General features: G+C 42.0%; 1 protein-coding gene and 2 pseudogenes across 1 annotated transcript; 2 read left to right on the forward strand and 1 right to left on the reverse strand.

Annotated features, from left to right (window-relative positions):
- LOC102869861 overlaps positions 1–4,884 on the reverse strand; it is a 37,999-nt pseudogene extending 33,115 nt beyond the window's left edge.
- A 484-nt stretch (positions 4,885–5,368) lies between these two features.
- LOC102857261 (UPF0732 protein C1orf227 homolog) lies at positions 5,369–13,637 on the forward strand. The gene is made up of 2 exons (XM_006887885.1): positions 5,369–5,642; positions 13,618–13,637. Exons 1-2 carry the CDS (start codon positions 5,369–5,371, stop codon positions 13,635–13,637), a joined length of 294 nt encoding a protein of 97 aa, XP_006887947.1.
- Positions 8,374–9,702, forward strand: LOC102856858 (annotated as a pseudogene).
- Positions 13,638–14,564: the final 927 nt, after the last annotated feature.

The raw sequence follows: 14,564 nt of genomic DNA on the forward strand, positions 1-14,564 counted from the left end.
CAGCCTGGCTTCACCCTCTCCAGGACAAACCTATTTGTTCTCCTAGAAGTCCATAGTATATTCAACACTCTAGCACTACAGCCCAAAGGCATCAATTCTCCTCCTATCATCCTTAGTCGTTTCCCAGCTTTCTGATGCATAGCAACTAATTGCAGAGACCATGGCCTGTATCAGGTGCACCTTAGTCTCCAGACTTGACATCATTGCTCATCAATACTTTGAAGAGGTGTCTGACAGCCGACTTTCCAAATGCAATGCATCTTTTAATTTTCTGGCTGCTGGTACCAAGACTGTTGATTGTAAAGCCAACAAACTGAAGCTATTAACAATTTCAATCTCTTCACCATCCACCATGATGCTGTCAATCAGCCCAGTGGTGAGAATCTTTGTTTCCTTGATATTGAGTTCAACGCATATTGAAGGCTGCAGTCCTTGACTTTCTGCAACAAGTGCTTCAGGTCCTCCTCAGTTTCAGAAAGCAGGGTTGTGTCATCTGCATAACGCAGATTGTTGATGAGTCTTCCTCCAATCCTGATGTGTCCTCTTAGAGCCCAACCTCCCAGAAAAATCTGTTCCACATACAGATTGAAAAGATATGGAGACAGAATACATCCTTGATGCACACCCTCCCCAATTTTGAACAATGCAGTGTTTTCTTGCTTTGTTCTGACGACTGCCTCCTGGTCCAAGTATAGGTTTCACATAAGCACAATCAAATGTTCTGGGATTCCCATTCTTCTCAGAGTCAGCCACAGTTTGTTGTGATCCACATAGCCAAAAGCCTTTTCATAATTAATGAAACACAGATAGACATTCCTCTGGTACTATCTGCTTTCAGGCAAGATCCATCTGACATTAGCTATAATATCTCTATTCTAAACCTAGCCTGCACTTCAGGCAGTTCTTTGTTGATGTGCTGTTCCAGCTGTTTTTGGATAATCTTCAGCAGAATCTTGCTTGCATATGATATCAATGATACTGTTCAATAATTGCAATTTATTGAGAACCAACTCATAGCTGATCCTCCATAAGATTTTCAGAGTCTTTAAACTGTCGGCGAGGAGAAACCATGAGTATATTCACTCACAATGGACTATTGTCACTATTATGTTCCCTTGATTCAGAACTGACTCATACTGACCCTCCAGTGAGTTTTTAGAGGCTGTAAATTACAAGGGAGTAGGTTGCTTATCTTTCTCCTTTGAAGCAGTTGGTGAATTCAAACCACATGCTTTCAGATTGACAGCACAGCACCTTAGCACCTGGCCACCAGAGCTGCACATAAATGGAACATATATACACAAAACACATGCACACATGACGGCTCTCTAGTGGTTTAAATCCAGTAGAGACTTCTTAGCAGAAAGATGGGCAGCCTCCTCTGTTGTGATTTACAACTTTGGAAACCCTAGTGGACTTGAAGACAATGTGTATATACTGACTGCTCATCCCTTCAAGTCTTCCCTAACTCATTACTGATGCCACATGGATTTTGGCTTTTGAAAAAGAAAGATACTAGAAAAAATGTTTCCTTGCACTTTATTGTCTATGCAAAAGCATTTGTGTGAATCATAATAACTTATGGCTAACATTAAAAAGAATGGAAATTCCAGAATAATTATGTTCTAGATTAGAAGCCATTTGATAGAACACATAAGGGAATATTGCATTGTATAAAATTGGGAAATATATGCATCAAGAATTCATTTATCTATGCCTACTTGATCTGTATGTTGAGAAAATAATTTGAGAAGCTGGACTCTATGAAGAAGAATGTGACATCAGAATTGGAGCAAGACTCATCAACAACCTATGTTATGCCAATTGTTTGTTTCCAGAAAGTGAAGAAGGATTGAACCACTTACTTACTGAAGACTATCAAAGACTTCAAGAGATTACATCTCAACATCTAGAAAACAAATACCCTCACCACTGGATTATAATAGATGGGGTTAAGAGATTATAAAAACTGGTAAACACTCAGGACTGACTTCATGAATATGCAACTTGTGTGGTCACATAGAGTTCTATGCTCAGAAAAGTGTTGTCTTTGTTTAATGTTATGCTGTCATTAGCTTGAAATTCTTAGTACTTTTAAGAAAAGGTTTGTATTTTTATTTTGTACTGAAACAAGCCATTAACACAGCTCTCTTCAGTTGGTTTTTACAAACAGCAATACTAATACTACTCCATCAGGTTCCCAAAACTAATCTGTACATAAGTGAACACTTGCATTTAGGTTAGCAGTCTAGCAACCAGCGGTTTGCAGTGTGGAGTCACCTGTGACCCATAGCAACCCTATGGCTCTGAACGCTGTCCTAGGTGAGTAAGCCAACCTCACCCACATCAATCTATCTCATGCAGGGTCTTCTTCTTGTGCTGACCCTCTACTCTTCCAAGCATGATGTCCGTTGCCGAGGACTGGTTTCTACTGGTAACATGCCAAAAGTATGTGAGATGAAGCACCAAAATCCTTACTTCTAATGAGCAAATGAATTTCACCTTCTCCAAGAAAAGACCTATTTGTTCTCCTGGTACAGTCCATAGAATGTTCAATACTCTTTCAGTACCAGAACTCAAAGGCATCAGTTCTTCTTCTGTCATCCTTGTTCATTGTCCAGCTTTCTGATGCTTAGCAAGCATACTGATAATTAACTATAATTTTCTAGGTTGGAATTATATTTTTTCTCTATATCTATTCAATTTGTACACTGAGCAAATAATTTAAAAAGATGGACTTTATGAAGAAGAATGTGGCATCAGGATGAGAAGAAGACTTCAAAAACCTGTGTTCTACAGATGACACAGCCTTGCTTGCTGAAAGCAAGCAGGACTTGAAGCAGTTGGTGTAGAAGATCAGAAACCTCAGCCTTCAATGTGGATTGCATCTCAACAACAGGAAAACAAAAATCTTCACCACTGGGCTGAGAGGAAACATCATATATGTGGAGAAAATATTAAAATTGTCACTGAATTCATCTTAGTTGGATCCACAATCAGCACTCTTTGTAACCAGAGTTAAGAAATCAAGAGTTCTAGTGCATTGGGAAAGTCTGCTGTCAAAGACCTTTCCAAAGTAATAAGGAGCAATGATGTCAGTTTAAAGACTAAGGTGCACCTACATGGCCTTTTCAATCACTTGCTACGCATCTGAGAGTTGGGAAATGAATAAGGATGACCATAAACTTTGGATATATGTTAGGTCACTTAACCCTTATGACATTCTTGTGAGGTTTTTGTGGGGTTTTTTTCCTCCACTTAACATATAATGAAATTGGTTCTCCAAAATAAGTAAGTAACTTAATCAAGGGAGTTCTAATAATGTAGTGAGTAAGACAGCATGCTGTTAAACTGAAGTCAAATAGTTCTAATCCATCAGCAGATCCATGTGAGAAAGATGGGCAGTCTCATCCTGTGTGAAAACCCACCACAGTGTCAGCTATAAGTCAGTTCTGACTCAGCAACAACAACAGCTTAACCAAGGCTATACAGTTAGTAAAGGAGATCTGGTGGCCTAGTGGTGAGAAGCTGTGCTGCAATCCCTAAGCCTCATGGTTTGAATCCAACAGCTGCTCTGCAAGAAAAATATGGGGCAATCTTCTTCCATGCAATTAACTGCCTCTGAACACCTGCCAGAGGGTCAGTTAGAGGTCAGTTCTGACTTGACGGTGCACAACATAGATTAGGACCTCTGGCATAGTGTGTTTCTTGTGTGTTACTTGTTGCCCTGAAGTATTAACAATTAGATATGCCATTCGCTCCATGGGAGAAGCGTGGATGAATTTATTTTCATTAAGAGTTATTGCCTCAGAAACAATGCAGAATAGCTGTAAATCATAATTTATTCTATTTCAGTGAGTGTCCTATTCTAGGGTGGTTGTTTTTGTTGTGTACCATAGAGTCAGAACTGACCCATACCTGACCCTCTGGTGGGTGTTCAGAGGCAGTTAGTCACACAGGAGGATACTGCCCATTCTTCTACCATGGAGCAACTGAGGGATTAAAACTGCTTGCCTTTGGGAGTGCAGCAAAGCTTCTTGCCACTAGGCCACCAGAGGTCCCATTAGTGTAATCATCTAAATATCTTTTCATGGTTTTTATAGTACAATCTCTTTGAATACTCTTATTAAGAGAAAAATAATTACAATTTTAGTGCTGCTCATTTCCATATCCAGAGTAATTTAAACTTTCCTTCCTAAAGTTTTTCTATATGTTTTTACAATAAGTTGGGAAAGTCTGAGACCTCTCCAAAGTGCTGAAGAGCAATGATATCAATCTGGAGACTAAGGTGCACCTGATGCAGGACATGGTCTTTGCAATCACTTGCTATGTGTCAGAGAGCTAGACAATGACTAGAGATGACAGAAGGAGAATGGATGCCATTGAGCTGTAGGGTTGGAGAAGAGTATTGAATATACCATGAACTGCTAAGAGAACAGACAGGGTCATCCTGGAAAGGGTTGAAACCAGGCCGCTCCTCGGAGGCAAGGATTCTGAAGCTTTGTCTGACATACTTTGGACATGTTGCCGGGAGGGACCAGTCCTTGGAGAGGGATATTATGCTTGGAGAGTGGAGAGTGGATATCTCAGGAGAGGAAGACCCTCTATGAGGTGGATTGATTCAGTGACTAGGGTAATCGAGGTAAGTGTGTCAGAGACAGTGAGATTGGCACGGGGTAGAGCAGGGTTTAGGGCTGTTGTACATAAGATCGCTATGAGTCTCAGGCGACTCAAAGACACATAACAACAACAACAACAACAACATCACTTTCTTATACAGAAGAAACAACATTCCTAAAAACAAAAAACAATGCATATTATTAAACCAAAAGGAAATATCTTCTCTTTCTGAAGAGATCCTAATAGCATACTTAGTAAGCCCATGATTAGTAACCTAAAGGTTGGCAGGTAGAATTTACCAGCGCTCCTTAGGAGAAAGGTGTGGCAGTCTGCCGCTGTAAAGATTTAGAACACCAGACCCGCTATGAGGCATTCTGCTCTGTCCTGAGGGCTGTTGTGAGTAGGAACCAACTCCCCAGCACTAAGTTTGGCACCTTTTGGGTTGTTTTTAATGCTCTCTCTGTGTGTACGTGTGTGCTCTGCATTGACTCGTGCCACAGGAAAAAGCAAAATAAAATAGATCTCAAGAAACAATAATTAATATTAAAAAGTGAAGGGAGGTGAAGGACAGGCATGTGGAGGGCATGGGGTGGAGTGGTAGAGGTGTTGGGGTTTTTGTTTTTTTTTTAAAAAGAGGAATTGTGAATATCTGAATGTATCTGTTTCCAAGTTGAGCAATCAATTGAGAGTGTGTTTCCATCTGCTTGCAGGACAGCAAGAGTCACTTGCTGATTGGCTTATTAATGTAATGGCACGTACAAACAAAACCTATGAAATAGTCGAAAAATGCAAAAAAAATAAACAGCTTCTGGAGGAGATAAATGAAAAGCGAGAATCCAACTGCTTGGTGGAAAGAAGCAATCAAGTCAGCTTACTGAGACCTCAAAAGAGGCATTTCAGCGGTGGCTGTAAAATGTCTGGTCATGCCAGTGCCAAAGGATCTGTTCCGGACAGCGGCAGGAGTTCTTGGGTCAAACCGAATCTCCTTGCTCATGCGGAAAAAAAGCACTTTCCACCAAAAAGTAAGACGTTATGGTAGGAATTCTACCCAGTTGGTAGAGACGTTTATAGTAAACTTGGGGAGAATTTCTGGGGTGGCAGGGAGCTCATAGTCAAAGACAAGATGTCTGAAATAGTAAGTGCTAGTGAACTGCGTGGGTTAGTCCATGTAAGAGCTACTTTAGATCATACATTATCATTTCCTTGTCCAGAGAGAATCCCAGGCCCACCTCCAGGCCAACTAGTACAACAGGCTCTGGTTTGGGCTCTGGAGTCGGCACTCTTAGCACTGTGGAATGATTCTGGTGCTGATGGCCTGAGAACTGTATTTTTAGAAGGATTGCATAGATAATTACAGAAGACCCTAAAACTCTAGAGACCTTCTTTCTTGCTAGTTTTTGCTGCCTTGCAAAAATTTCATGCACAAAGGAAATGATTCCATTGAGAAATAAAGAATGAGAAATAATAATCCAATGTAAAGGGAAAGGAAACAGTGAGTTTATGTTAAAAAAGGAATAATTGAGAAAAGACTAAGAATATTTACACAATTAGGGGATGCAATCCTTGTCAACCAATTGAATTTGAATGATCTAGGAAACTGCAAAAGAAGCGATTCGGTACACAGAATGACAATACCAAAAGAATTGGCCAACAATGAAATATTTCAGAAAGTACTAAATGATTAAAAGTAAATAGTAATGAAAGAAGAAGTTCAAGCTGCATAAGGTCATTGGCAAAAAATAAGGCTCTAAGAGTTGACGGAACACCATTTGTCATGTTTCAAATCACAGATGCAGTCTTGGATGTGCTCAGCAGTGTATGCCAGGAAATTTGGAGGACAGCTGTCTGGTCTACTAAATGGAAGAGATCCATATTGATTCCCATTTCCACGAGAGATAATCTAATAGAATGTGGAATTACCGAACAATATTGTTAATATCACATGCAAGGAAAATACTGCTGAAGATCATTCTAAAATTGCTAAACCAGTACATAAAGAACTGTCAAGCTTTCAAGCTGGATTTAGAAGAGTCTACCACTGGGCCAACTGGCAACATCCTGATAGACAGAGAAGAGATTGATATTGTGAACAGCTTTAGCTTGTTTGGCTCCACAATCAAAACTCTTAGAGCCAGCATCCAGGAAATAAAAAATTAATTGCATTGGGAAAATCTGCTATCAGGGATGTCTCTAGAGTACTGAAGAGCAATGATGTCAGTCTAAAGACTAAGGTGTGCCTGATTCAACTGATGGTTTTCAGTATTACTTGCTATGCATTAGAGAGCTGGACAATGAATAAGGACTACAGAAGAAGAATCTATACCTTTGAGTTGTGGAGCTGGAAAAAATTATGGAGAATACCACGAACTGCTAAGAGAACAAACAAGTCTGTCCTACAGAGGGTAAAGACAGGTTGCTCTTTGGAGGCAAGGATTTTGAAGCTCCATTTCACATTCAGGCATGTTGCCAGGACAGACCAATCCTTGGAGAAGGACATCATGCTTGGTAGGGTGGAGGGACTGTGAAGGAGACGGAGATGCTCAAATAGGTGGATTGACACAGTGACTGTAGCAATGGACTGGAGTGTGTCAGAGATTGTGAAGATGGCTCAGGATAGGCCATGGTTCAGATCTGTTGTTCATAGGGTGTCCAGACATTCTGGTTGTCACCTAACAACAACAACATTATGTGATCAAACTGATAACAACAGAAGAGTAGATAAGAACCTTAGATGTCAGTGAGTTTATGTTAATGAGGAAGGAACAACCTAGAAAAAGAAATTGAGATGTTTGCACAACATGCAGAATATAATCAGTGTCACTAAATTGAATATGTAGAAACTATTGGCATTTTTGTTTCTTTTTTTATGTTTAACTTTTTTTTCCAAATAATTTTTCTTCATAATACATATTGCAAAGGGCTCAGTAATCAAATTGATGAAATCAATGGGAAAAAATTCAGGTAAATTTATAAAATATATTTATTCTAAGTATAGTTTTCAAAATATTACCAGATCAAATGCCAATTTAAATTTTAGCTGTCCTTTTTTGCTTGTCTCTTTAATAAACATAGCTTCTTTAAGTCGCTTTTTTCCTTTAAAGTTTATAAAGAACTTGGATTTCCATTCATTCATTGTTGCACATTTTCCTCCCTGTTCCCCTCCCCCTCAGTTTGCTTTGTTCTTGGTGGGGGGGGAGTTCTTTGGTTCTTATACAGTCCCCTGCCCTCCAACGACTTTATTATGCCACTGTAATAGAACAAGACTGAAATAGGGGTTGGGAGAAATTAAGAAAAGAGTAGATAAATAATGTACAAGGCACTGAAACAGACAAGGGAGAGAACTGTATAAAAGGAACATATGATGAGGTATTATTGGCATGATAAGAGTCCAGAATAAGACATTTTTGTTTCCAGGCGCCCGGGGGCTGGGTCGGAAGAACCGGGAGGAGGGGGCGTGGGGATCTCCGGAGGGACGAGTGGGCAGGGATCGGTATCGGTATCGAGCTCTGGTTGAAAATGGAAGGGAAGGCTCTTGAGAGACAGGAAATAAGGGATCCAGAAAGGTTGGGTGAGATCGCCTAGGTCTAGAATGGAAAAACTGCTGTATCTTTCCCTGTCTGTCTGTAAAGCATCTAGACTTGAAGTGTTTGCAGCAGCTTCTTGATTACTGTGAATTATTTAGAGGTATATGAGTGACCTAAAGCTGCAGACTAAAACGGAGAGAGAGCAGTGCCAAATGGGAGCAAGGCAAAGATGCCAATCCCTCCTCCCCGCCCACTCCCACCTGGCCCTCCTCCACCTCCCGCTTTTAATCAGGCAAACACAGTGCAGGCCAAGCGGAGTAGAGAGGAGCAGCGTGGTCGAGGTGCCCTCTTACAGGATATCTGCAAAGGGACCAAGCTGAAGAAGGTGCCCAACATTAATGATCGGAGTGCTCCCATCCTTGAGAAGCCCAAAGGAAGCAGCAGTGGTGGTTATGGCTCTGGAGCAGCAGCCCTGCAGCCCAAGGGAGGGCTCTTCCAAGGAGGAGTGCCGAAGCTCAGACCTGTGGGAGCCAAGGATGCTCCAGAAAACTCAACTGGTAAGCCAGCTCTACAAGTTCCCAGTTCTCGAGCTGCTGCCCCAAGGCCTCCAGGGTCTACATCCAGTGGCCGCCCTCAACATGATACAGACAGCAACCGAGCCTCCCTCCCAGACCTGCCTCGGACACAGAGACTCTCTTTACTGGACCTCTCTAGGCCCAATAGCACCAGGAGTACCGGCATGAAGCACAGCTCCTCTGCCCCTCCTCCGCCACCCCCAGGGCGACGTGCTAACGCACCCCCTACACCTCTGCCTTTGCATAGCAACACCCCCACCCCCACCCCCGCCTACAACAGAGCGAAACCTTTGCCACCTGGACAAAGGCTTTACCCTGGTCGAGAGGGACCTCCTGCTCCACCCCCAGTAAAACCACCTCCTTCTCCTGTGAATATCAGAACAGGACCAAATGGCCAGTCTCTGGCTCCTCCGCCACCGCCTTACCGCCAGCCTCCTGGGGTCCCCAATGGGCCTTCCAGCCCCACTAATGAGTCAGCCCCAGAACTGCCACAGAGGCACAAGTCTTTGCATAGGAAGACTCCAGGGCCTGTCAGCGGCCTAGCGCCAGCTCCACCCACCTCAGCCTCTCCCTCTCTACAAAGTAACCGGCCACCTCCCCCAGCCCGAGACCCCCCCAGCCGAGGAGCAGCTCCACCACCCGCACCACCCATGATCCGAAATGGTGCCAGGGATGCACCCCTTCCCCCGCCACCATACCGAATGCATGGGTCAGAACCTCTGAGTCGAGGAAAGCCTCCCCCTCCACCCTCAAGGACACCAGCTGGGCCTCCTCCTCCTCCACCTCCACCCCTGAGGAATGGCCATAGAGATTCTATTACTACGGTCCAATCTTTCTTGGATGATTTTGAGTCAAAGTATTCCTTCCATCCAGTAGAAGACTTTCCTGCTCCAGAAGAACATAAACATTTTCAGAAAATATGTCCTAGCAAAACAAACCGAGCTGCCCGTGGAGCACCACCATTACCACCCATTCTCAGGTGAAGCCTGGCTTGGTCTTGTTCTTCAGGAAAAGGATGGACCTTCTTTCTTCTCAGATGGTCCCTTCCATTCCCCTGAAACCTGCATGAGAGCTCCTGATGTGTTTCTCCAGTGCACCCAACCCCTAGACTCCAAGCGTCCTCCCAGCTCACCTCCATCTATGCATCTTGTCTCTGGACTTGGTGATCGGACTCTTTATCTTGGCAGTAGGGTCTCAAACCCTGCATTCAACCTTCTAGCAGCCCTGCTAGCCAGATGAGGAAGAAGCAAGCTTCCATGTTTCTTGCTTTCCTTTTGGGGAAAGGTGCCTTGTGATGAGTAAACTCACTGTAGGGGCTGGATGGAGAGTCATATTCCTACCTCCTCCTACCCACTGTAGGGGAAGCTTGGCAGGTATATTCTATTTCATCATTTAGGAGGCTGGCATCACCAGGACATCTGGGGTTAGGTGGGCATTTTCAGAAACATAAAAGGAGTTTGCAGACTAGTGATCTGTTTTAAAGGTCAGGTTTGGAAGGAAGGCAAGGATATGGGTCTGCTTTATCTTTAGTTCTGTTCTCTCACCTTCCCAGGGATAAGTTAGGTATCAGCACTAAATACTAATCAATCAAACTAAAGGTCACATAAAAAAAGAGGGTGAAATAAATTGGGAATCCTTTTACATCTAGTCAGTTTCTCTGCAGCAGAGGGACCAAGAGCCATTTGAATCCTCTGAGACTGTCTACCCTGTTTTGTCAGGGTGTTGAGGCTGAGGAATGTTTTTCCTTCCCTTAGTCCCCATCCCTTCAAGAAAAAAGTTGCTTTGGAGGGGGGCCTAAGGATCGGGGACCATGATTCATTCCTGATTCACAAACTTCAAACCTTTGGTGGGAGATAAGAAAATAGGGCCTAGACCTTGACCTTAACCTTGGCTCCACCTCAGCCTTTTCAATTTGTCATAAAGGCCAGTGGCCTTTTCTATCCTTTCCAGTCCCTGGTGGGTGCTCCAGCATGGCAAAGAAGTACCTCGAGGAAGGGGCTGGTTCTGTGGGGCTGCAAAAGACTTTAACTAAGACCTCCTGGTTCCAAATTGAGAGCCCATCTGACTAAGCTGGATCCTTGCATTCCTTTCTTTACCATTCTCCCCTTCCCAGGGGTCAACACAATAGTGTGAACAAAGGCAAGGTAGCTTCTGAGGATGGTCAGAGATCCTCCATGCCAAGATAGTAAAGACATTGGTAAGATGTGCCTCAGTTCAGTCTAATACATCTTCCTTGGCAACCAACAATACATGTTTCTTCATCTTCCAAACCCTAAAGAGCAGAGAAAAATAGGTTTCCAATCTAGGTAGGAATTGAACTTCATGATGAGACAGGGACTTCCCCTTCTCCAACAGCAGGAGTGGGCCTCCTGGGTTCAATAAACCAGACTCTTAGGTTTGCTACAGCTATTGCCAAGCTGAGAGGCTGCTCACAGCTTGGTGTATGAACATGGAGGCCATGAATGTTTCTTGACATGAATGAGGAAAGAAAAAAAAATTTACTGGCCACATCACAGGTTTGAATTTCTTAGAGACCTTCCGAAACTTTGCGATTTACAGGCAAAGAATTTGTGCGTGGTACCAGATGAAATCCAAGTGTTCTCAATGCTAGGTGAGGGAGAGAGCATAGGTTAGGTGATCTATAATGGGGCCTGCTCTCCTTTTTTATCCTTCGGACCATATTGATTCTTGGGACAAATCATTAGGTCAGTCACCAGACTCTAATAATTCTTACTTATCAGTCTCATATTCAAATCTGTTAGCTCTTAGAAGTGCTCCTAGTATCCTGAATTGACTGGAGCTGAAAGAAGGACACTAATAGAAGAAAAAGAAGAAAGTATAGGAGTTGATCCTGCAGCTGAGTTCCAGGGTAGATGCTGACAAGTTACTGAACTTTGACTGTGAAGTCTTCCCATTTATTTTTGAAATGGGAATTGATGCCTTTTGTACAATATTATTAAAGTGTATCTCTTTTCCCCCCACCCTCCCCCTGTACTCAAACTTAAGAGTATGGAAATAAATATCACAGATTTAAAAAAAGACATTTCTGTTTCTTTTGTTGTTCATAGTTTCAAAACATAAAAATGAAAAAGGAAGGGGAAAAAGGAAGCCCTAAACTCTGTCTTCAGTCTTCCATTAGGAGATCTGGGCACTAAAAGAAGAGTGGTGGTGGTTGTTGTTTCGTACTATCAAACAGAACCAACGTCTAGCAGACTATTCAGAGGTTTCAGAGGCAATTAAACACACAGGAGTGTATTGCCCATCTCTCTCAAGGAGCTTGTGGATTTGAACCACATGCCTATGGATAGGCAGCATAGCTCCTTACCCCTAGGCTATCCAGAGCTTCTTAAAGAAGACTAGTTACTTAAAAACCAATTATCTTTATAAAGAAGACTTTGGCTGTTTCCATGTTCTTGCAGTGGTGAATAATGTTGCTATAACCATTGATGTACTAATCTCCATTTGTGCCTCAGTTCTCATTTTCTTGGGGTATATGTCAAGCAGTAGAATAGCTGGGTCATATGGAATTTCACCATTTAGCTTTTTGAGGAAATGTCAAACTGCCTTCCAGAGCAGTTGTACCATTTGACATTCCCACCAACAGTGTCCAAGAATTCCTATCTCGCCACATCCTCTCCAACATTTATTACTTGCTGTCCTGTTAAACTTTTCCACTACTCCTGGGGTGAGATGGCATCTCACTGTGGTTTTGATTTACATCTCTCTTATTGCTAGTGATTTTGAACATTTCTTCTTTTGTCTATTGGCCATCCGAATATCTTCCTCTGTGAAAAGTCTTTCCACATCTTTTGCCCATTTTATAATTGTGTATAATCAGTCTTTTTCTTATGGAGACCCAACCACAATCGAATAGATTGAGAAATTATGGTATATCTACACAATGGAATACTACGCAGCACACAGGAGCAATGATTTTGAAAATCATTACTTCACTGGGGAGGGACTGGAGAGCATTATTGCTGAGTGAACTAACTCAGTCCCATAAGGATAAATACTGTAGAAAATCATTATTGTAGAAATAGAAAGATAACTACTAAAACGTGTTTGAGGTTCCAAGGAGGGGAAAGAGGGGAACAGAGGGGTGAGAATGGGAGTGGGGTAGGGGGTCGCACAGTTTGATGGGTGGAGGGAGGGTTGGGTGAAGGAAAGATCTGGTATGAAAAATCAATATAAGAACTTTGTAAGTAAATCAGTATAAAATAGAAATTTTGTTTTTAATAAAAAATTTAACAAAAAAACCCCTTGGGTTCAGATTCTCTTTCTGACATTGCTTATGCTCATACTTTTGTAGTTTCACATCTTCAGAAAACAAAATAAAATCCATTACTATTAAATCTATTTTAACTCACACCAACCCTATGTTATTTGATTGCTATTGTTATGTGCCCTCCAGTCAGAACTGACTTATTCCTGACCTTCCCTCAGGTTTTGAGAGTAAATCACACAGAGGGAGATTGTCACAGGAAGAGCAGCTTGTAGTTTCCAACCTCCTACCTTTGGGTTGACAGTGCAAATTGCCTCACGGGTTTGCTAAATCTGTCAATATTTATGGAATCGGACTGCCACATGTTTCACCTGGTGAATTCAAACCGATGACCTTTCAATTAAGAGCTGACTGCTAAGCAAAAGAAAATTCACGGTTTTAGAGTTGAATCTGGCTTTTGGCTACTTTCTTGCAGAGTAAAGGGTGCACTGGAACAGTTAACCTTTTGGCTCGCAGCCCAACAAAGATACTAACTGCTTTATCATGACTATTTATCCGCAAAACAGTACTCATTCTCTTCATCTTATCATGCTATTTTGAAAACTACCCAAAAAACCCAAAACCCCAAGCAAAACACTGTGCCATATAACTAATACTTCTTTTTTTCTTTCAGGTAATGCCATATTTGGATAATGTGTATCTCCAAAGATCCACAGAAATACATGTTCATTGATCCTTCTTCAGTGTCTAAGTTATTTATAATGTATTTATTATAAAAGATACAAAGCAAAATTATTCCCAGAATCACACATCATTAATTGTTCAACTTTCAGATCCATAGCAAGTAAATGAAAATACCATGGGTCAGGAACACCTTAGTCTTTAAATTGATATCATTACTCTTTAGTACTCTGGAGAAGTCCCTGACAGTAGATTTTCCCAGTGCAACTCATCTTTTAATATCTTGACTGCTGGTACCAAGGTGTTGATTGTGGATATAAGTAAGATGAAATTGTTGACAACTTCAGTCTTTTCTTCATCTATCACGATTTTGTCTATTGGCCCAGTGGTGAGGATTTTTATTTCCTTGAATGCTTCTTGTAGTTGTTTTTAGGTGCTATCAAGCATAGTATGACACATAGTGACACTAGAAACAAGAGACCTGAATCCTGTCCTATAATGTGCCATCTTCACCATCTCAGATAGAGTAGAGCCCGTTGCTGCAATCACCATGTCAATCCATCTTATTATGGCTTTTCTTCTCTGTTGCTGACTCTACACTTTTCAAAAAAAAGTTATCTCTTTCCAAGAATAGCCTCTTCTAGCGACATATCTTAAATATGAAAGATAAAGCTCTACCGTCCCTGCATTCAATCAGCACTGGGAGGGAGGGAACCTTTTCTAAGATATATCTCTTCATTCTTTGGCAGTCCGTGGTAAACTCACAACACAGCACAACTCAAAACCATCTTTATACATTGTCCAGCTCTCAGATGCATAGCAAATGACTGAAAAGACTATGGCCTGAGTAAGTGCACCTTGTTGTTGTTGTGTTGTTATGTGCCGTTGAGTCACCTGTGGTTCTTAGCAACCCTATGTACAACAGCCCTAAATCCTGCT

The sequence above is a fragment of the Elephantulus edwardii genome, unplaced genomic scaffold (assembly GCF_000299155.1).
Source record: "Elephantulus edwardii isolate Elephantulus edwardi_28Jun2011 unplaced genomic scaffold, EleEdw1.0 scaffold00063, whole genome shotgun sequence".
Lineage (NCBI taxonomy): Eukaryota > Metazoa > Chordata > Mammalia > Macroscelidea > Macroscelididae > Elephantulus > Elephantulus edwardii.